The 23,895-nt window shown below is 49.3% G+C and overlaps 1 protein-coding gene across 1 annotated transcript in view; it reads left to right on the top strand.

Moving 5' to 3' along the window:
• RNF213 (ring finger protein 213) overlaps positions 1 to 23,895 on the top strand; it is a 394,954-nt gene that overhangs the window by 361,226 nt on the left and 9,833 nt on the right. Inside the window, exons 59-65 of the mRNA XM_073568003.1 lie at positions 848 to 980; positions 1,410 to 1,493; positions 11,845 to 12,025; positions 12,109 to 12,310; positions 15,140 to 15,217; positions 15,317 to 15,514; positions 23,164 to 23,253. Of these exons, the coding sequence (XP_073424104.1) occupies positions 848 to 980; positions 1,410 to 1,493; positions 11,845 to 12,025; positions 12,109 to 12,310; positions 15,140 to 15,217; positions 15,317 to 15,514; positions 23,164 to 23,253 (966 nt within the window). The remainder of the gene's footprint in view (positions 1 to 847; positions 981 to 1,409; positions 1,494 to 11,844; positions 12,026 to 12,108; positions 12,311 to 15,139; positions 15,218 to 15,316; positions 15,515 to 23,163; positions 23,254 to 23,895) is intronic.

Genomic DNA, 23,895 nt, shown 5'->3' with positions numbered 1-23,895 from the left:
TAATCATCTAATCTTAGGTCACCAATATCAGGTTGGTGGGCGTCTGACACTCGGCCTCCCCACTGTTCTGCTGTTATCAGCTTTGGTAGGGGCTTAATGTAAACAGTGAACAGAGCTGAACAGCAAGGCCCTGTACACTGGGTAATGGCCACTCGGCACTAATTTTTTTAACCCCAGCTGAGGCGCAGTTCTCTGTAGCAACCGCAGCACACTGGATACACAAACTGACATTATATAGGTGGAGAGAATATCATGAAGATGTAATGATCCGTGCACTGTAGTATAATCATTTCTTGTTTAAAGAAGCACACCTCCTCCCATCAGAAATGTTATCCTCTTAATATATTGCAGTCATCATATTATATAGCATTATGTGCTTACAATTGCTCATTTTGCCTATCTACCCAGCTAATTCTTCTCTTTTCCATTAGGTCTATTACATCACGTGATTTAAAACTGACTAGCTGAATCCTTCTAAGCTCTATGTAGAAACAGGAGGTCTATTTTAACTGCATGAGTCTTCTCCACCCCCTTTCAATTCCTGACCCAGCTGCTCTGCTCCTCCCCCCTGCCAGGGATTTTGCAGTGATGACTCATGTAGGGAGTGTTTCTTTAAAGAGATCCTGTTACAGACCTTATACCAGAATGGCACCCATATGAAATATTAATACAGTTCTGCTCAGGAACACAATGAAAGTGGATTCATCAGTTTGTGACTTCTGTATCTTGTATCTTTATTCTGATCTTCTCTATACATATCACTATGTTCTCTCTTCTATTATATAATCAGCTCTATAGAATACGATCATAACGAGAGCATAATCCAAAGTTGAATGTATTTGTATAGGAAGCTGAACTTAAGATGGTGAAGTTCCTGCCAGGAATCCTGAGTCTTCAGAAAGATCTGGTGAAAAGGTTCCAGAACTGCAGAAACATTGAGCACGAAACCATCCAAGACTTCATACGTTCCATACACTCTGGTATGTTTCATGCTAGTGGATACATCACATCAGTACTGAGAAGTGAAAGTCAATCAATAGAAACATAATCAATGGTGCCCGATCTGAGCACCTGTTTATTATCTCTAAAGTAGCGTATAGAGATCTAAGCATGTAGCAACTATTCCTCCCGACTCTTATTCTTTAGGAAAGAGAGGGGTTAAGCTACTACTAGGCTCTTCTGTAGTGGCGTATAATTCCCCAGGAATACATGATCAGATATATAGAAATCCAACATTTTCCTTGTTTCCCCAACATCTGCCATCGGAGTAGAGTCAGGAGACTCACGTACATGTACTTTGGTGTGGACAATAATTTTCTAAGGTGTAAAATCCACCTTTACTCAATATTCATGATGGCTTTGGACATTATATTACTCAATCAAAATATTCTTGTTTTTTCATGATACAGGGGGAGCTCAGAGTTTAATGAAGAAACGGATAGAGGATTTTCTACTAACCTGGAATAATTTGCGCCATTCCCTACAGACAAATGGTAAGTGAGTTCAGACAAAAAGTATCTACATATAGTTCCTACCATACATTTATAGCAATATATTGTATGCTAAGTACAATTATTTTTTTATTGCCACTATTTCTCGTTCGCCTTATTGGGGGACACAGAGACCATGGGTGTATGCTGCTGCCACTAGGAGGCTGACACTATGCACAAAAAAAAGGTTAGCTCCTCCTCCGCAGTGTACACCCCACCGACCGGCAGGAAGTTCCTCAGTTTAGCTTAGTGTCAGTAGGAGGTGGACACGGGTCTTTTATTAGACCCCTATCTACCTCGTCGTGCGTCGTTCCTTTACAGGTTTCGGAGCGATACGGAGTGAACAGTCACATCCGTACTCCCACAAAGAGACTATGAGTACGGCGTGTACTGCCACCCCGTATCCTCATATGTCTCCGCGGCAGGACCAGGAGCCTCGCACAGGTGCGTGCCAGCTATACGGACGGTCCTTGCCCCCCGCCTCCCACCATCTCGCCTACCAGAGCCTGACGGTTGGACGAGGCGTGGATTCCATAAAGACGACAGACAGCGTGGGATTCTCAGGTACCTTTATTGTGGCCCCCGGCCTGGGTGAGTATGCGGTCTAGCGGTCCCCCGGCATTTTCATCCTAAGGCGGTCACCAGGGGACCACGGTAGGGCCTGCGCGCCCGCTTCTCCCCACGGTCGCCGCATCCATGAAGGCCCCTTTTCTTTCGGGCCTTGTTCTGCGCCCCCCCCCCCCCCCCGTTCTTCATCCCGGCAGGGGTATACAGGGGTCGGGCTGTGGGAAGCAGGGACGCGGCCCGGGGTTGCGGCCCGGGGTTGCGGCGCATCTTCCGCGCCGACCCCCTGCTGACAGGCGGCCGGCGCTATTAATTTAGGCCCCGGCTTCATCTCGGGCCTACCGCTGCGTCGCGGCCACGCCCCCTGCCCCTTTCTTCTAAGCGGGCTTCTCTCCCGCCCGTCCTAGGCCTTCCCAGCCCCCTTGCCTCACACCAGCCTGCTATTGGACAGAGGGCGGTGCTAAGGGGATCTCTGCGGCGAGCTCCGCCCTTCTTCTCCCTCTGGCAGCGCGCCCTTTCCCTGGTGGTCGCCATCTTCTCAGCCTGCCAGCCGGACCTCATTCCCTGCCGGATTTCGGTCGCTGGGCCTTTTTTTTTTCAGCCGGATTAGCCTGGCCTCATCCTGCAGCCAGATCAGAGAGCGTCGCCCTTGGGGACACCGGACCGTGAGTAGCTCTGCACCTGCAGACTGACACCCTTCTCTGCCTTCTGTCCCCCAACCGGCCGGCACTGCCTCTCTTTTCACTATGTCCAACGCTAAGTCTGACCGTACCCGCTCTGCGTCCAGCCCGACGCCGCTCAGAAGCCATCCATAGCCCCAGGGGCGAGTGAGCCCCCCATGCCGGGTTGGGCCTCCTCTTAATCACAGTCAGTGGCAGACCTCATCAAGGTGTCTCAGTCCCTAGTAGCCGTTCTGGACAAGTTGCCCTTGGGAGCTTCGGCGGGACCCAGCACGTCTCAGGACGTCCCATCTGACCCAGCCAGCGGCAGTCACAAGAGGCCCAGGCAGGACCTCCAGGCGGAGTCCTCCCCTCGTCCTACCTCACCCCATAGTCCCCAGCAGTCTCCCTCTCGGGCCTCCTCCCCCGAGTCAGGCGAAGCGCTTTCGGAATCGGAAGGGGTCTTAGAGCTGGATTCGGACCAGGATGCGAACATGAAGGTTACGGTGCAAAACCTCATTGCCGCGATTCACCATACCTTTGTCATCGCTGACGCCCCTGCGAAATCCTCAGATCAGGAGGTTTCGTCCAGACGGGCGGAAACACCATCCAGGGTGTTTCCCTTCCATTCTGAGTTTGGAAAGATTTTTACAAAGGAGAGAGAAGATCCGACCAGACGCTTTCAAAGAGGAAAGCGTCTCGGCGTGCTGTACCCGTTTGCTAAAGAGCTCACGGACAACTGGGCCGCTTCTCCCTCGGTGGACCCTCCCGTGTCCAGACTTTCTAATAATACGGTCCTTCCGCTGTCAGGTGTGGCGTCGCTAAAAGATTCTAATGATAGGATCATAGAATCTCTAGCAAAATCTGCCTTTGAAGCGGCATCAGCAGCGGTATGTCCAGTCTTTGTTTCTTCTTGGGCAGCAAAGGCCATATCCACTTGGGCAAATGACCTTCGGCAGGGCATTCTGGATAAGGCACGACCAGAGCATTTGGCCGATCTCGCCAATCAGATTTCCCATGCGGGGGATTATCTGCTTTCTGCCTCCTTGGATGCCGCATCTTGCGCAGTTCAGGCGTCAAGTAACATCGTGGCAATCCGACGTACAATTTGGCTCAAGGCCTGGCAGGCGGACTTGTCCTCTAAAAAGTCTCTGACCAATCTGCCTTTTCAGGGAGTGCGTCTCTTCGGATCACAATTGGATCAGATTATTAAGGACGCTACTGGAGGTACGAGTTCTCTTCTCCCCTCCAAGCCTCGCATACCTCCTCCAAGGCGTCAGTTTCGTCCCTGTCGGACTTTCCGCCGTTTCAATACGGCGGAAAACCCTTCCAACCAGCAAAGGCCACAGGCACGTCAGGAAAGAAAGAAGGTTTCCTTCAGGCCCACTCCGTCCTGGCGGTCCCACTCTTCCCAGGGAAGACCGTCCAGATCTAGATCTGGACGGTCTACGTCCGCATGACTACCATCGGTCTCCCGTGGGTCCCTTCCAATTGGGAGGTCGACTTCTCTTCTTCAGCGACGTCTGGCTCGCCTCAGTAGAGGACGCTTGGGTCAGAGAGGTTGTATCAACAGAATACAAAATAGAGTTCATTTCTCTTCCACGGGATCGTTTCTTACAATCCCGTCCGCCGAGGGATCCGGCCTTGGTCCCGGGGTTCGGTTCGGCCATCGCCTCTCTTCTCAGTTCCGGGGTGATTGTGCCCGTTCCCGAATCGGAACGCTTCACAGGGTTTTATTCAAACCTGTTTGTGGTGCCGAAAAAGGACGGGACAGTTCGACTCATCTTGGATCTCAAGTTACTCAACAAGAGAGTTCGCCTTCGCCACTTCCGGATGGAGTCAGTTCGCTCGGTAATTGCTTCCATGGAGGAGCAGGAATTCATGGGTTCCATAGACATCCAAGATGCCTATCTACATGTGCCCATATTTCCCGGACATCAGAAGTTCCTGCGGTTTGCGATTCTTCACGAACATTACCAGTTCGTTGCGCTTCCTTTCGGGCTCGCCACCGCTCCCAGAGTCTTCACGAAGATTATGGAGGCGTTGATGGCCTTCTTGAGGATCAGAGGTCTCGTTCTTTTTCCGTACCTCGACGATATCCTGATCAAGGCCCCCTCCTTTCAACAGGCCCGCCTAAGTGTGGCGATCGTTCTAGACACCCTGTCCAGTTTTGGGTGGATCGTCAACCGGGAAAAGTCCTGTCTGGTCCCTACTCAACGCCTTGTGTTTCTGGGCCTTCTGTTCGACACTCGTCGTCAAGGGTATTTCTCCCACAAGACAAGATTCTTTCCCTGCAGCAGGGCGTGCGATCATTACAGATCACACGATTTCCATCCCTCAGGTCAGCCATGAGGGTCCTGGGGAAGATGGTGGCGGCGATAGAGGCAGTTCCCTTTGCCCAATTTCACGCCAGGCCACTCCAGCAGGCCATTTTGTCCAGGTGGAACAGGTCGGCTCTGTCTCTGGATCGTCCGGTTCGCCTTTCCTGCCGGATCAGGCGGTCTCTCAACTGGTGGTTGACGTCTCCCCTCATTCTCTTGGGGCGGTCTTTTCCCGTTCACTGGCAGATTGTCACTACGGACGCCAGCCTCATCGGCTGGGGTGCAGTGTTCCGCAATCACACTGTTCAGGGTCGATGGTCGACTCAGGAATCAGCTCTGCAGATCAATGTCCTAGAGATACGGGCGATCCATCTAGCTCTCGTCCACTGGGAAAGGCGCCTCAAGGGCCTGCCTGTCAGGATTCAGACAGACAATGCCACAGCGGTGGCGTATATCAACCGCCAAGGGGGGACACGGAGTGTCTCAGCCCTGGTGGAAGTGTCCAGAATTCTTCAATGGGCAGAGACCTTTGTTCCAACGATTTCCGCGGTTCACATTCCCGGCGTGGACAACTGGGCCGCCGATTTCCTCAGCCGCGAGGGTCTCGCGGCAGGGTAATGGTCCCTACATCCGGAGGTGTTTCATCTGCTCTGCCGTCGGTGGGGAACCCCGGATGTAGACCTCATGGCATCTCGCCTCAACAGGAAAGTACCACAATTCGTGTCCAGGTCTCGGGACCCTCTGGCAGTGGGCGCCGACGCTCTGGCCGTCCCTTGGTCACAGTTCGTGCTCCCCTACCTGTTCCCTCCTCTGCCTCTTCTTCCCAAGTTGTTGAAGAAAATCAAAGCAGAGGGGATTCCAGTCGTCCTCATCGCCCCGAATTGGCCCAGAAGGTCTTGATTCGCAGACATTGTCAACCTTCTCGCGGACGCCCCCTGGAAGCTTCCCGACGGGCAGATCTGCTGTCTCAAGGCCCGATTTGCCACCCCAATTCTCGGTCGCTCAATTTAACGGCGTGGCTGTTGAGACCGAGGTTTTGAGACGGGCAGGATTCTCTGATCGGGTAATTCATACCATGATCCGCGCCAGAAAGCCTTCTTCTTCGAAGATCTATTACCGTACTTGGAAAGCCTATTTCTCCTGGTGTGAGGCCAATGACATCGCGCCCTTGGTTTTTTCGCTCCCTTCTATTCTGGCGTTTCTTCAGGCAGGGCTGGATGCGGGGCTTGCTCTCAGTTCCTTGAAGGGTCAAGTTTCGGCACTGTCCATTTTATTTCAGAAAACACTGGCCTCACCGGCCCCAGGTCAAAACCTTCCTCCAGGGTGTGGCTTACACGGTTCCTCCGTACCGAGCTCCCGTGGATCCTTGGGATCTTAATTTGGTTCTTCAGGTTCTGCAGGATCCTCCTTTTGAACCTCTCAGGGACGTTTCCCTTTCCCTCCTTTCTTGGAAAGTGGCCTTTCTGGTGGCCATTACCTCCATCCGGCGCGTGTCGGAATTAGCGGTACTTTCTTGCCGCTCTCCTTTTTTGGTCCTTCATCAGGACAAGGTAGTTCTGCGGCCTCCGCCCTCTTTTCTTCCGAAGGTGGTATCTTCGTTTCACCTCAATGAGGACATTGTTCTGCCATCCTTCTGCCCAAGCCCAGCTCACCCTCGGGAGCGGTCTTTGGACAAGCTGGAGCTAGTCAGGGCATTGAGAGTCTATCTAGCCCGGACGACTTCCTTGCGGGAGTCAGACTCTCTGTTCATCACCCAGCCTCAAAGGCCACTATTGCGCTCTGGATCAGATCGGCAATTTTGGAGGCATACCGGGTCAAGCATCGAGTGGCCCCTCCAGGGATCAGAGCGCACTCTACCCGGGTGGTGGGTGCCTCCTGGGCGGTGCGCCACAGAGCTTCCGCGCTGCAGCTTTGCAATGCTGCAACGTGGTCATCGGTTCACACCTTTGTGAAATTCTACAGGGTCCACACCTACGCTTCGGCGGACGCCAGCCTATGTAGAAGGATTCTGCAGGCTGCGGTGGCGAGTCCACTGGCCTGATGGAAGTTTGTTTCCCACCCCAGGGACTGCTTTGGGACGTCCCATGGTCTCTGTGTCCCCCAATAAGGCGAACGAGAAAACAGGATTTTTTGGGTTGCTTACCGTAAAATCTGTTTCTCGGAGCCTTCATTGGGGGACACCGCACCCTCCCATGTTCTACAACTCCTGTTCTTATGTTTGTCGGTTTGTTACAGTTGAGTTGTTCTGCTTTCAATCTATTCTGTTACTTCTCCTACTGCTTTCTCACTAACTGAGGAACTTCCTGCCGGTCGGTGGGGTGTACACTGCGGAGGAGGAGCTAACCTTTTTTTGTGCATAGTGTCAGCCTCCTAGTGGCAGCAGCATACACCCATGGTCTCTGTGTCCCCCAATGAAGGCTCCGAGAAACAGATTTTACGGTAAGCAACCCAAAAAATCCTGTTTTATTAAGGTGACAGCCCAAAGCTTTTTGAAGTGTCATTTTCTCCTGCTCCCTATGTGCGGTAAACAGCAGTTGATCAATTAAAGATTAGGCAGGAGTGCCCCTGAACAGTGAGCTCAGTGCCCAAAAACAGAAAAAAGGAGGTGTCATCTGATGGCTCTTTTATTAAAGTGAGTTTGTTAACACAAAATAACTGTTCAAACCAAGTAGGAAGAGAAGGCAGAACAATGTCTTCGTTAAGGTGGAAGGATAAAAACACCTTGCGATGGAACGAAGGTACCGAATGCAAAACCACCTTTTCTAGGTGAAGGACGAGAAAACGAGAGTGCCATGGCAGAGCCTTAAGTTCTGATGGAAGTGATGGCAATCAAGAACGCCAATTCCTAGGAAAGCCACAACGAAGAAATGCTGTGGATTAGTTAAAAAGGAGGACGTTGTCATGTGCTAGGAAACAGGTTGAGGTCCTAATGGTCCAAGGGAGGCTGGTAAGGAAGAACAGAGTGGGCCACATCCTGAAGAAAGGTCCTTTCTTCAGGTTTTGACTGCCAGATCTTTATGGTAAAGAATATATAGGGCCGAGAAGTGGCTCTTGAGGGAACTGATGGCTAAGCCAGACTCAAGACCCGACTTCAGGAATGTGAGGAGATGGTAGGAAAAAGCATAGGGTTAACCTTATGAAATTTGGCCTAGTGGAAGGAGGTCTTTTAGGTACGATGGTAAATATAAAATGATGATGGCTACTGTGCTTTGATCAATGCAGAGAGCCACGCGTCCTGGAACGGGAGGAGACAGCCGCACACTTGAAGAACAATCCGTTGTGGGATGCCCTGTCACCCGGAGAATAACTTGGTGCTTCTGGTCCATAAAGACATGGCAGACTGGGTGTATGGATGCCAGGAAGTAGTCAGCTTGAAGGATGGTCTTTTTTTTTTCTAAAGTAGGTTTCTATTGGCCGCTTAATGCAAACTGATGATAGGAGCGAAATTGAAGAGGCTTTCAGTTGGATAAAGATCAGATATGTCTCTTCTGTGACAGCAGGGTGCACTTCCCACTTGTGTCATCTGAATAATCTTGTCAAACTTTAAACCGAAAAGATGAGCCACGGAAGGGAAGGCTTGTGAAGAATCATGTGATGCCTGGACAATTCCAAGCCTTGAGCCAGCGAATACGGCGGCTAGCTACAATATTGTTTTGACGTTTGAGCAGAAAAGCTCACCGCTTCAAGAGAGACAAAACAAAGCTACTTACCCACATGGGCTATCTGATCTACGTTGTCTGCTAGCTCAGACGATGCAGACCCAGATATGACGCCTTCATGCAGGTGTTCTGCCCATGCCGTAACTCACTTAGCAACCCAGGTAGCAGCTAAGGCTGTGCACATGGCCGAACCTGTACCTTTTAACTTGGATTTGGCTATGCATTGCACTCTTTGATCTGTGTGGTCCTTTAGAGAAGCTGCGTCAGAGTGTGGTAGTCTCGTTGTCGTTAATAACCTAGAGATTGGGAGGTCCATCGAAAAAGAAAAGGATCAGGTGGCAACGTGAGCCCCTGGAAAAGGAAAAAAAAAATCTCCATGCGTTTCTGTCTATGGAAAGCTGTCTAGTCAGCTGCGTCCCTGTCGGACACACTTAACCGTTTCAGCTCCTGGTATTCTGCCTTACCGGTTATCCGGTCTACACTTGCTTATTCAAACCCACTACTTGCGGATACGTGTCTGATGCACGCATACAGTTAGGTCCATATAAATTTGGACAGAGACAACATTTTTCTAATTTTGGTTCTAGACATTAACACAATAAATTTTAAACAAAACAATTCAGATGCAGTTGAAGGTCAGACTTTCAGCTTTCATTTGAGGGTATCCACATTAAAATTGGATGAAGGCTTTAGGTAATTGGACAATTGACTCCAAGGTTATTTCATGGACGGGTGTGGGCAATCCCTTCATTATGTCATTCTCAATTAAGCAGATAAAAGGTCTGGAGTTGATTTGAGGTGTGGTGCTTGCATTTGGAAGGTTTTGCTGTGAAGGAAACATGCGGTCAAAGGAGCTCTCCGTGCAGGTGAATCAAGTCATCCTTAAGCTGCAAAAACAGAAAAAACCCATTCGAGAAATTGATACAACATTAGGAGTGGCAAAATCTACAGTTTGGTACATTCTGAGAAAGAAAGCAAGCACTGGTGAACTCATCAATGCAAAAAGACCTGGGCGCCCACGGAAGCCAACAGTGGTGGATGATCGCAGAATAATCTCCATGGTGAAGAGAAACCCCTTCACAACAGCCAACCAAGTGAACAACACTCTCCAGGAGGTAGGGGTATCAATATCCAAATCTATCATAAAGAGAAGACTGCATGAAAGTAAATACAGAGGGATCACTGCACGGTGCAAACCACTCATAAGCATCAAGAATAAAAAGGCTAGACTGGACTTTGCTAAAAAACATCTAAAAAAGCCAGCACAGTTCTGGAAGAACATTCTTTGGACAGATGAAACCAAGATCAACCTCTACCAGAATGATGGAAAGAGAAAAGTATGGCGAAGGCGTGGTACAGCTCACGGTCCAAAGTGTACCACATCATCTGTAAAACACGGCGGAGGCAGTGTGATGGCTTGGGCATGCATGGCTGCCAGTGGCACTGGATCACTAGTATTTATTGATGATGTGACACAGGACAGAAGCAGCCGAATGAATTCTGAGGTATTCAGAGCCATACTGCGTGCTCAGATCCAGCCAAATGCAGCCAAACTGATTGGTCGTCGTTTCATACTACAGATGGACAATGACCCAAAGCAACCCAGGAGTTTATTAAAGCAAAGAAGTGGAATATTCTTGAATGGCCAAGTCAGTCACCTGATCTCAACCCAATTGAGCATGCATTTTACTTGTTAAAGACTAAACTTCAGACAGAAAGGCCCACAAACAAACAGCAACTGAAAACCACAGCAGTGAAGGCCTGGCAGAGCATCAAAAAGGAGGAAACACAGCGTCTGGTGATGACCATGTGGATACCCTCAAATGAAAGCTGAAAGTCTGAACTTCAACTGCATCTGAATTGTTTTGTTTAAAATTCATTGTGATAATGTCTAGAACCAAAATTAGAAAAATGTTGTCTCTGTCCAAATATATATGGACCTAACTGTGTATGTGCTATATACAAACCTGTTTGCCTTATCTCAGCCGGCAATTGAAGGCCGTGTATGGCCGAAACGTTTTAATTTTGGCTGCATTAAAATTTTAGAAAACCTATTCCTTAAGTTGAGTGCCTAGTTTTAATTACTATTTGCTGTATTGTGTGGGAACCTACTAAGGCACCTATCCTGGTAGTGCATGTGGTATTCTTTATATTGCCGGGGGGCCATGGCATCAGTTTCCAAGGGCAGGCAGCCTACCAGTTTTGGGAGTCCTGGTCTGAGGAGTAGAGGGGGGATGGTCCAGGGGAATATAGCAATGAAGTCCATACTCATGGATGACGCTTGAGATTGTTGACGTGACTAGGTGATGCTATGAAGTGAACAAATGGTGATACCCGTGAAGGAGGGGCGGGGATGCTGTAGAGCAGGAGAATAGCCCAAGCCAGAGATTGATTGGCTGAAGAAAAAGGGGGTGTTGCCTGCCAGGCCCAGCTAGGCTGCAAGTGTAGCCAGTGAGAAAATTTAATCACCGACCCCAGCCAAGGTATTAGGAGGGCAAGGGGACTGGAGAAACGATGGAGCTAAGAGGGACCCCAAGGAAGGAATAGAGAAAACTGAAAAAGGTAGTGAGAAATAATTTTTTTTAAAAAAGCATAAAATAAGGGAGTAAGCAACATGGAAGATGTAGGCCGGGAGCTAGTGCAAGCTGCAGGATGCAGGGAGAAAATCTCTATCCTTAAGAGGTTTGATCCCTTAGGAGATGATTTTCTACTCATTCTTTGCACCATGGAATGTACCACGCTCTGGGAGGCGAGACAGACAAAAGAAGAGCAAGGACTGTCCGCACCAGTACCGGATCACCGACTTAGGGGAGGATACAGGCTGACCCCTAGCAGACTGCCCATTGTCCTTAGGGCTGGGAAAACAGGTGCCCATCCCCCTCTGTTACTCTATCTGGGGGAGACAAAAGAAGATTATAAAAAATAAAAAACAGAAACCTTTCTGGAGACTTCAGTCCTGTGTCTGCCTCCTGAGTGACAGGAGGAGGAGGAGGAGATGACTTTTTTCTTAAGGTTGGAGTTCTTAGTATCAGCCTCCTTGTGGCAATCATGGATTCCTGTGTCCCCCAATGAAGCACCCGAGAAATAATGCTTATTTCTATATAGCTTTTGATAATAAATCAGCGTTTCTCATCCTGTTCTTCTGTTTTAGGTGAAATAAAGCTACCAGCTGATGTGTGCGACATTGTCCTTAGCATGGACAGTAAATTCACCTATCTTCTTCCCCGTCGGCAAGGAAATGGCTTGTGCGCCACGGCCCTGGTCAGCTACCTCATAGCTCTGCACAACGGCTTTATATACGCTCTGGGAAAATATACCGCCAATGAGCCAAAGTACGGATCATCTGTATTCTCAGTGGGTGGGTTATGAGTGAGCTGAGGCCACATATATCTCACTTTCTAACCATTGTCCTCAGGTATTCCATTAAATCCTCGGATGTAACAAGTCTGCATGTCATCAACTATGAAATGGAGAAGGACTTTGTACCTATAATCCTATCCAATTGCCAGTACACGCTGGAGAGCGGGAAAGAGACTTTGCAAGAATTTGATTTTTCAAAGATCCAGCAGCAAATTGGCAGCAGATTTTTTCAAGGCAAACCTCTGATCACCATGATTGTAAGTAGCGGGATAATAATTTCTGAGTCTAATCTCACATTTTACTGTTTCTAGTTGCTATATGATGCTTATTATAAAATCCTTTTCCACTCTGAATAAACTTTTCATTCCACTTTGTAAATATTTCATAAGTCTACACCAAAAAAGAACAGTTTAATTTCCTCTACTACACCCCTCAATTCTGGTTAATTAATTTCCAAAATGTAAAACTGAGCAATTAAAGAAAGTTCCTGGTGGAATTGCCATTGTCTTGTTAATAATACAGCCTGGTGACATGACACCAGGTGAAAAAAAAGTGTCAAGCCTATACCCAGTCCTAGGACATTAGGCAGCTCAGTCTTAAGGTCCCGTTACATTTAGCGATGCACCAGCGATCCTGACAACGATACGACCCGGTCAGGATCGCTGGTGCATCGCTAAATGGTCGCTAGTGAGCTGCCAAACAGGCAGATCTCACCAGCGATGCAGCAGCGGTCGGCGGTCGTCACTTATCTGTCACACACAGCGAGGGTGACGTCTTCCGCCCGCGTCCATGGAGTCACTCGTCGGCGCCAGCAGGAAGCTGACGACGAGAAATGGACCAGGCCGATGTCGCGCGATCCGCGATATCCAGCGAGGAGCCGGGTCGGAAGTAAGTGTCACATGTAGCGAGATCGCTAGCGATATCGCTGTTGTGTCACAAAATAGGTGATGCTTTAGCGAGATCGCTAGCGATCTCGCTATGTGTGAAGGGGGCATTAGCTCCATGTCAGTGGGAGGCAGACGCCAGCTATAGAAGATAACAAGCCAGTACTGGTATCAAAAGAAAAATGTGTCAACAGGTCTAAAGTGGTCAATTTTTACATGTATTTTATTTCCAGTGCTCCTCTGAGTATGCAGTTGTTTTTTGTTTGTTTTTAAATATAACACATAGGCCCAAAGGTATGGTCTTTTTTATATAGTGCTATTTTTGGGGAGCATGGCTCACAGGATCCTCTGGGGTGTGTCTTTAAGCTTCTCTGCATTATTACCCTGTGAGCCGCACCCGATTGAAGAGACCATGAAAACTAGCACTAAATAAAAAGTCCTATATCTCTGGATTTTAAAAAATCAGAATACTCAGGATCAGCAGGAATAAAATAAGACCAAAAAAATGGCCATTTTGAAGGATTTTGGCCACAGTATAAAAATTGATCAAACGGCATGTCACCATGCGGCCAAATTGTGTCTACTCAGCTTAAAGGGAACCTGTCACCCCCCCAGGGCGTTTTTCACTAAAAGAGCCACCTTCAGCAGCACTAAGGCTGCATTCTGTGTAGGTGGCTCTTGTGTTTCTGACCCCCATTAACACCAAAATATAGACTTTTATAAATCGTTCCTCATATCTGCATCCTGCCACAGAGGTATGGAGTGTCGCTGCCTCCCAGTTGTTCATCAACCCCCTCTACAGCATCCCTGCACCGCCTCCTTCTTTTGTATTTTCCGCCGTTACACGTTGTCGGGCGCCTGCCCTGTGACAACAGTCCTCGGGCATGCGCAGTGCGCGCTGCCCGGGAACTGCCATCAAGCTATCGCGCCTACGTGTTTCTGCATCTCAAGATTCCCAGCCCCCGCAGTTTGAATACTTCATAACACACTGCGGGGCGGGATCTGGGGACGCAGAAACACGCAGGCGCGATAGCCTGATTTCAGCTCCCGGGCAGCGCGCACTGCGCATGCCCGAGGACTGTTGTCACAACACAAGCGCTCGACAACATGTAACGGCGGTAAATACAAAAGAAGGAGGTGGTGCAGGGACGCTGTAGAAGGGGTTGATGGACAGCTGGGAGGCGGCGACACTCCATACCTCTGTGACAGGATGCAGGTATGAGGAACGATTTATAAAAGTCTATATTTTGGCGATAATGGGGGTCAGAAATACAAGAGCCACCTTCACAGAATGCAGCCTTAGTGCTGCTGAAGGTGGCTCTTTTAGTGAAAAATGCTCTGTGGGGGTGATGGGTTCCCTTTAAGGCCGGTTAAAATCATGCGAACAGACTACAATTTTTGGACCAGCTGTGGGTTTCCTGACCCGAACTGCTTACGAGTGATTCGGCCTTCGCCGTTCATCTACAATTTATAGTTAAATACCAGAAAGCTGCAACTTTCTCATATACAGTAGTACAGTACTGTGCAAAAATTTTAGGCAGGTGTGGAAAAAATACTGCAAAGTAAGAATGCTTTCAAAAATAGAAATGTTAATTGTTTATTTTTAGCAATTAACAAAAGCGAAATCTAAATCAAATCAATATTTGGTGACCGCCCTTTGCCTTCAAAACAGCATCCATTCTGTTCGGTACACTTGTACTTGCAGAAAGTTTTAGAAAGAACACGGCAGAGAGATTGTTCCAAACATCTTGGAGAACTGACCACTGAACTCTTAATTGATAAAAATAAACTATTAAAGCGTCTGTGTTTGAAAGCATCCACTTGTCAGCTTATTCTTACATTTCTAGTGGGAATATAGAGGCACTACACTACACAGAATTATATTAAAATAGTCCAGAATTATTTCAATGGGAAATAAAATAATTTACTAAAACAGCCTCTCCTTGTAGTTTTGCTAAAGAGAATCTTAATTTTTACAGGAGATTCTTTATAACTAACATGCCAGAATAATATATCTATGACTTTAAGGTGACCCGTCCCCATCTCAGTGACATTATTAGGAGAGTATTATCAACCACTACTGTAGCATCAAGCGTGAGGATCTTGTGGACCCAGTTTTAGATCTACAATTTGACCCATGAATCCTTTTTGCTTTATTCTTTTTTTATCACGCATGTATTTTCTTATTTGCGGATGTTGTAGGGTCTGCCAACAATTATATCTACCCAAGATCGAAACTATGAAAACCTATTCATGGACGTAAGGAAAAAGCTTGAGCAGGTAGTGTGTGGCCTTTACAACATTAAAAGGGTAAGCAGTAATGATAAATTATTTGCAGAGATAATTTATAACTGTAAATTAATTTATCTGTTTTCATAGATTTCATTACCAAATTCCGCAATAGATTTTATCAGCAAAGATCTGAATACCTTCAGCGATGTCTGCGAGGCCATAAACATTGTTGATGTCATGTTGGGATTCTTGTCCATGTCTGGAGGAGATCCAGAAGTTCCCATTACAAAGTACATTGAGGATGTCTTACAAATGAAAGACCAGAGCAGCGCTCATGTCCTGGAGGTCAGTGGTGTACACGTGTGATATACAGTAACAGTTTTACGAGAAGACTTGTGTATCCACCTGTGGTACCGGGATTGGTGCCATGTAAGGCAAAAAATTACTTTGCAGTATTCAAGATATAACATATCCATAGCATGCCTTACTAAAAAAACACAGTCATAATTCACTGCACACTCTAATTGGTAATTGGCAATTTAGGGACTCTCACAGTCTATTCCACCAGCACATCGCCTTTTTGACCTGAGTGCACACCAATTTTTCCCTCGTTCCTAAAAAACAGGATTTTTGGGTTGCTTACCGTAAAATCTGTTTCTCGGAGCCTTCATTGGGGGACACAGAAACCATGGGTGTATGCTGCTGCCACTAGGAGGAGAACATAATTTTACCTCTATATAAGTCACTAGTGCGACCACACTTAGAATACTGTGTACAGTTCTGGTCTCCGGTGTATAAGAAAGACATAGCTGAACTGGAGCGGGTGCAGAGAAGAGCGACCAAGGTTATTAGGGAACTAGGGGGTCTGTAATACCAAGACAGGTTATTACACTTGGAGTTATTTAGTTTGGAGAATCGAAGGCTTAGGGGTGATCTTATTACAATGTATAAATATATGCGGGGACAATACCAAGACCTTTCTAATGATCTTTTTACTCTTAGATCTGTGACGGGGACAAGGGGGCATCCTCTACGTCTGGAGGAAAGAAGGTTTAAGCATACTCACAGACGCGGATTCTTTACTGTAAGAGCAGTGAGACTATGGAGCTCTCTGCCTTATGATGTTGTAATGAGTGATTCCCTAATAAAATTTAAGAAGGGACTGGATGCCTTTCTTGAAAAGTATAATATTACAGGGTATATACACTAGTTTCCTTAATATTGCGTTGATCCAGGGAGCTAGTCTGATTGCCGTATGTGGAGTCGGGAAGGAATTTTTTTCCCCACTGTGAAGCTTACTGTTTGCCACATGGGTTTTTTTTGCCTTCCTCTGGATCAACATGTTAGGGCAAGTTAGGATAGGATATGGGTTAAACTAGATGGACTTAAAGTCTCCCTTCAACCTTAATAACTATGTTACTATGTATAGAAAAAGGTTAGCTCCTCCTCCGCAGTATACACCCCACCGACTGGCACTAATTTCTTCAGTTAGTGAGAAAGCAGTAGGAGAAGTAACAAAACAGAATGAAAACAGAACAGACAACTCAACTGTAAACAACAAACAACATAAGAACAGGAGTTGCAGAATATGGGAGGGTGCTGTGTCCCCCAATGAAGGCTCCGAGAAACAGATTTTAGGGTAAGCAATCCAAAAATCCTGTTTTCTCTATCGCTTCATTGGGGGACACAGAAACCATGGGATGTCCTAAAGCAGTCCCTGGGGAGGAAAAAGCAAACTTCCATTAGGTCTGAGGACTCACCACTGCTGCTTGCAGGATCCTTCTGCCCAGGCTGGCGTCCGCCGAAGCGTAGGTGTGGACCTTGTAAAATTTGGCAAACGTGTGGAACGAAGACCAGGTTGCCGCTTTGCAGAGCTGCTGTGCAGAAGCTCTGTGGTGCACCGCCCAGAAGGCACCCACTGCCCAGGTAGAGTGAGCTCTAATTCCAGGAGGGGGCACTCGATGCTTGACCCGGTAGGCCTCCAAAATTGCCGATCTGATCCAGCGAGCAATGGTAGCCTTAGAGGCCGGCTGACCTTTCCGCGCACCATCTGGAATGATGAAAAGAGAGTCTGTCTTCCGCAAGGGAGACGTCCTAGCCAGGTAAACCTTCATCGCCCTGACCAGGTCTAGCTTGTTCAAGGAGCGCTCCAGAGGGTGGGTTGAACCCGGACAAAAGGACGGGAGAACAATGTCCTCATTTAGGTGGAAAGTGGACACCATTTTAGAAAGGAAGGAAGGCGGAGGCCGCAGGACCACCTTGTCCTGATGGAGCACCAAGAAAGGGGGGCGACAAGACAGGGCTGCCAATTCCGACACGCGCCGGATGGAGGTGATGGCCACCAGAAAGGCTACTTTCCCAGAGAGAAGGGACAGGGAGACTTCCCTGAGAGGTTCAAAGGGAGACCGTTGAAGAGCCTCCAGAACCAGATTGAGATCCCATGAATCCACAGGAGCGCGGTACGGAGGTGCGGTATGAGCCACTCCCTGAAGAAAGGTTTTGACCTGCGGACGGGAGGCCAACGTCTTCTGAAAAAGAATGGAAAGTGCCGAAATTTGACCCTTCAAGAGCTGAGGGCAAGGCCCGCATCTAGGCCTGCCTGGAGGAACGCCAGGATAGAAGGGAGAGAAAAGGACATAGGCGAAACGTCATTGTCCTCGCACCAAGTAAAATAGGCCTTCCACGTACGATAAATTCTGGAAGACTATGGTTTCCTAGCCCGAATCATGGTGTGAATAACCCGATCTGAAAAACCTGACCGCTTCAGAACCGCGGTTTCAACAGCCACGCCGTTAAATTGAGCGGCAGAGAATTGGGGTGGCAGATTGGACCTTGAGACAGCAGATCTGCTCTGTCTGGAAGCTTACAGGAGGCATCCGTGAGAAGGTTGTTGATGTCCACGAACCAAGCTCTTCTGGGCCAATCCGGAGCGATGAGGATGACTGGTACCCCTTCCGCCTTGACCTTCTTCAACAGCTTGGAGAGAAGAGGAAGGGGAGGGAACAGATAGGGGAGCTTGAACTGCGACCAGGGAATGGTCAGAGCATCAACGCCCACTGCAAGAGGATCTCGGGCCCTGGATACGAACTGTGGGACCTTCCTGTTCAGTCGAGACGCTAGCAGGTCCACGTCCGGGGTCCACCAACGACGACAAAGCTGATGAAAGACGTCCGGATGCAAGGACCACTCTCCCGCCGCGAGACCCTCGCGGCTGAGAAAATCAGCGGCCCAGCTGTCCACGCCGGGAATGTGCACTGCGGATATCGCTGGGACTGATGCCTCTGCCCAGTAGAGAATTCTGGACACTTCCACTAGAGCCGAGGAGCTCAGTGTCCCCCTTGGTGGTTGACATATGCCACTGCTGTGGCATTGTCTGTCTGAATGCGGACCGGCAGACCCCTGAGAAGCCTTACCCAGTGAATGAGAGACAGATAAATCGCCCGTATCTCGAGGACGTTGATCGGTAGAGTTGTCTCTTGGGACGACCACCGACCCTGAACCGTCTGATTGCGAAACACAGCTCCCCAGCCGAGAAGGCTGGCGTCCGTTGTCACAATCTTCCAGTGAATCGGAAGGAATGACCGACCAAGGGAAATGAGAGGTGACGTCAGCCACCAATTGAGGGACGGTTTGACCCGGGACGAGAGGCGAATTGGATGATCCAGGGAGAGAACGGACCTGTTCCACCGAGACAGAATGGCCTGTTGAAGCGGTCTCGTGTGAAATTGAGCAAAGAGGATTGCTTCGGTCGTCGCCACCATCTTTCCCAAGACTTTCATGGCTGACCGGAAGGATGGAAGCTTCAGGCTCTATAGCGATCGAACATCTCGTCGCAGCGAGATCAACTTCTCTTCCGGGAGAAAGACCCTCGATCGACGGGTGTCGAACAATAAGCCTAGAAACACAAGGCGTTGAGTCGGAACGAGGCAGGACTTCTTGTTTACGAGCCACCCGAAACTGGACAGGGTGTCGAGAACGATGGTAAGGCTTTGGAGAGTCTGGTGAAAAGACGGAGCCTTGATTAGAATGTCGTCGAGGTACGGGAAGAGTACGAGACCTCTGATCCTCAACAGGGCCATCAAAGCCGCCATGATCTTTGTAAACACTCTGGGCGCGGTGGCGAGACCGAATGGCAGAGCGACAAACTGGTAGTGGTCCTGATGAATAGCGAAGCGCAGGAATTTCTGATGCCCTGGAAAGATGGGGACATGCAGATAGGCATCCTGAATGTCTATTGAGCACATGAATTCCTGCGCCTCCATGGAAGCGATTACTGAGCAAAGGGACTCCATTCTGAAATGTTGCAAGCGGACCCTCTTGTTCAGCAGTTTGAGGTCCAGAATGGGCGGAACTGTGCCGCCTTTTTTCGGCACTACATACAGGTTTGAGTAAAACCCTGTGAAACGCTCTGTTTCGGGAACAGGCACAATCACGCCGGAACTGAGAAGGGAGTTGATGGATGCAAAGAAGCCCGGAACTAAGGCGGGGTCTTTTGGAGGACAGGATTCGAAGAAGCGATCCCGGGGCCGAGAAACAAACTCTTATCTTGTATCCTGAGGATACAACTTCCCTGACCCAAGCGTCTTCCACCGAGGCAAGCCAGACGTCTCTGACGTCTCTGAAGAAAAGGAGTCGGCCGCCCAGTTGGAAAGGTGCCTCAGGACTTTGTAGATAGTCATGCCGAGGTGGACCTTCCAGTCCTGGACCTGGAGGAGTCAGATCGCCAGGCTGGAGTGGGTCTAAAGGAGACCTTCTTCCTATCCTGGCGTGGAGGCAAAGGCTGGGCTGAGCACCGTCGCAGCCGCTTCGAATACTGACTTTGCTAAGGATGCTATTATCCTGTCGTTAGAATCCTTCAAAGCTGCCACACCTGAAATCGGAAGGACTGTGCTGTTAGATAGTCTGGACACAGGAGCGTCTACAGAGGGAGAAGCCGACCAGTTGTCGGTGAGCTCTTGAGAGAATGGATACAGCACGCCGAGGCGCTTCCCTCTTTGAAAGCGCCTGGTCGGATTTTCCCTTTCCCTGGTGAGGAGCTTGGCAAACTCAGAATGAGGAGCAAAAACTCTGGAAGGTGTTTCTGCCCGTCTGAACGAAACCTCCTGATCTGAGGGTTTCGCAGGGTAGTCTGAGATCTCGAAAGTATGGTTAATCGCTGCAATGAGGTTCTGTACCGTAACCTTCATGTCCGCGGTATGGTCCGAATCCAGCTCTAAATCTCCTCGGATGGTGCGTCCGAGAACGCTTCGCCTGACTCAGGTGAGGAGGCGCGGGAAGGAGACTGCTGGGAAGGACTATGTGGTGAGATGGAGCGAGGGGAGGATTCCGGCCAGAGACCCTCCCTGGGTCATTTGCGGCTCACGCTGGCTGGTTAAGATGGAACCTCTTGTGACCTGCTGGGTCCTGCAGAGGTGTCCAGGGGCAACTTATCAAGAACGGCCACTAGGGACTGAGACACCCTAGTGAGATCCGCCAAGGATTGAGATAGGGAAGAAGCCCAGTCAGGAATGGAAGATCCGCTCTCGCGTGGAACAATAGGGGGCTCCTGGGCGGCGGGCTGAATGGGGTTGCTGCAGTCGATGCAGAGGGGAGTGGACTGACCTGAGGGAAGTTTGCGTTTGCAAGAAGAGCATGCAAAGAACTTGACTAAGGTGCAAGTAGAAGCTGGAGGTCGAGCACGATCAGGTTTAGAGTTAGACATAGTGAGGGAGTCACTGAAGCAGTGCCGGAAGGTTGGGGGACAGGAGGCAGAGAAGGGTGTCAGTCTGCAGTTGCAGAGCTACTCACGGTCCGGTGTCCTGTGGATGCTTCCAGCGAGCGCTGCTGCACAGCTCGTCCGTATGCAGTGGCCACAGAAGGGGCGACGGAGTCCGGCTGACAGGCTGGGGAAAATGGCGGACGCCTGAGGGGAGCCCGGAAGGAAAAAGCGCGCACTTTCTTGAGGCGACAGGGAGGAGGGCGGGACTAACTGCAGCCAAGGATGGCACCGCCCACTGCTGATAGGCATGCTAGGGGTCTGAGCGCCGCCTCCGGAGCGCTGACGTGGAGGGAGAGGGCGGGAGAGAAGCCCTCCTAAGGGAAAAGGCGGGGCGTGGCCGCAACGCCGGACAAGGCCCCAATTCAAGCCAGGGCCTGGATTAGATGCAGGGAGTGCAGGGTGGCGACGCTGCACAGCCGCGCGATCGCTCCGCTATCTATGCCCGCCGCCCGGCTGCTGAGCTGAACCAGGATCTGTGCCCGCCGCCCAGCTGCTCGTGCTGAAATAAGATAAGTGCAGCCGAGGGGAGGGGGGCATGGGGGAGCCTTGATACCTGGGGAAATGCCACTCAGGGCGCCCGCTCCACAAGGTACCCGAGCCTGCAGCGTGGCTGCCCAATGAAAAGGGCTAGGTGCTGCCGGGGAGTCATGGGAGGGAGGGCAGGGAGAGGAAGGGCTTGGCACTCCGGGGTCCCATACTTACCCTCTACCTCTTCTCATGATCCTTTTTCCATAGAAGGATGTCCACGTCTCTTCCAGATCGACAGGCTCTGGTGGGCGAGTGGGTGGGAGACGGAGGCAAGGACCAGCTGGATCGCCTGACACGCATCCGTGCTCGGGGCTCTTGGTCCTGCCGTGGAGAGCTATGAGGATGCGGGGTGGCAGTACACGCCGTACTCATAGCCTCTTTGTGGAACTACAGATGTGACTATTCACTCTGTATCACTCCGGAACCTGAAAAGAAAACGACGCACACTGAGGTAGATATGGGTCTAATGAAAGACCCATGTCCACCTCCTACTGACACTAAGCTAAACTGAAGAAATTAGTGCCGGTCGGTGGGGTGTACACTGCGGAGGATGAGCTAACCTTTTTCTATACATAGTGTCAGCCTCCTAGCGGCAGCAGCATACATCCATGGATTCTGTGTTCCCCAATGAAGCGATAGAGAAAACACTACAGTCAAAAAATAAAAAAGCCGTCACTCCTTCGTGTCTCCATTTTTTCACGTCAGAGAGCAGGTACACACAGCTATGAGCGCATTTACACTGGCCGATCGTCGGGATCGAGCATTCCTAGGATAAGCGTTTCCCGATAATCGTGCATTTTAAAGGGAACCTGTCACCTATTTTTTCGTTTATAAGCTGCAGCCACCGCCATCAGGGGCTTATCTACAGCATTCTGTAATGCTATAGATAAGCCCCAGATGTAACCTGAAAGATAAGAAAAACGAGTTATATTATACTCACGGGGGGGGGGCGGTCCGGTCCGATGGGTGTCACGGTACGGGTCCGGTGCCTCCCATCTTCATGCGATGACGTCCTCTTCCTTGCTGCCTGTCACGGCTCCTGCCCTGGGCAGGCGTACGTTATCTGCCCTGTTGAGTACAGAGCAGAGTACTGCAGTGCGCAGTCGCCGGACCTCTCTGACCTTTCCCAGCGCCTGCACACTGCAGTACTTTGCTCTGCCCTCAACAGGGCAGATAAAGTACGCCTGCGCAGGAGCCGCCACAGGCAGCAAGGAACAGGACGTCATCGCATGAAGATGGGAGGCGCCGGACCGCAACACCCATCGGACCAGACCCCGGGTGATTATAATATAACTCGTTTTTCTTATCTTTCAGGTTACATCGGGGGCTGATCTACAACATTACAGAATGCTGTAGATAAGCCTCTCATGGCGGTGGCTGCAGCTTATGTACGAAAAAATAGGTGACACATTCCCTTTAAACAGGCTGCCAATCCCCCTCTTCTAAGAGCAGGAGTCAGCTAGGACCTTGTAAGGAACAACAGGGACCTCTATGATTGCACCAGTTTAGGAAAAGTATCTGTGGGGGCTTTCAGAGATCTATGACTGCAGCCAAATACTGAATATTTGTTTCTTTTCCTGGAGTGACACTTTAATGACAATGTAGCAGGTGGAGGTATTCTTAAAATTATGTATTTTTGACAGCATATAATTCAACGTGAATGAAAAAAAAATACCATTTTGCACATAATCTTCTGCGTTGTTTGCAGGCATTGAAACGCTGCTACCTGAAGAACACCATAGCACTCTGGCAATTACTCACCGCCCTGAAGTCTGTTCATCTTCTACGTCTTAAAAGAGTAAGATGTATCTTTGTGTTAAGATTAGAGATGAGCGAACCTGAACTTAAAAGTTTGGGTTTCGTATTGGACAGTTAGAGTCCGGTGCTAATCAGCGAACACGGCCTTCTCCTGGAAGTTCATTGCAATGTTTGGAGATTACGGGGAAGTCCAGAGGAAAGAAAAAGAGAGAGAATATTTTCCAGATCAAAAGTTCGGGTCCTCATGGTTTTCAAAGGAATTTTGATATTCAAAGAAAACTTTGGAATAAAGGTCGGGTCGGGTGCCAGAACCCAAACTTCCACAGGTCCGCTCATCCCTAATTAAGGTTTAGTTTTCAGTGCTTCGTAAAGGGGTTGTCCGGGAGTGATATATTGATGACCTGATATTTGTTAGATCACCAGTTTCAGATTAGTGGGCGTCCAACACCCAGCACCCCCACCCACCAGCTTTCATCTGCTCCGGTAGTCGTCGAATGTAAACTGTGCACCAAGATGGAATTGTGTGGCTCCATATATTGTAAAGTGGCCACTTTCAGGGTATTACACCTCATCATCTATCCACTGAGAGATGAGATGTAGTACCCACAAGTGACCACTAAAAAATGTATGGCGCCGCGCTGTTACACTCAGCACACTGTGGTCACTGCTGGAGCATAGAGGT

The sequence above is a fragment of the Dendrobates tinctorius genome, unplaced genomic scaffold (genome assembly GCF_039654945.1).
Source record: "Dendrobates tinctorius isolate UK_male_01 unplaced genomic scaffold, ASM3965494v1 ptg000020l, whole genome shotgun sequence".
Classification (NCBI taxonomy): domain Eukaryota; kingdom Metazoa; phylum Chordata; class Amphibia; order Anura; family Dendrobatidae; genus Dendrobates; species Dendrobates tinctorius.
Note: the sequence above shows the minus strand (reverse complement) of the source record. Positions and strands in the feature narration are given on the sequence as shown.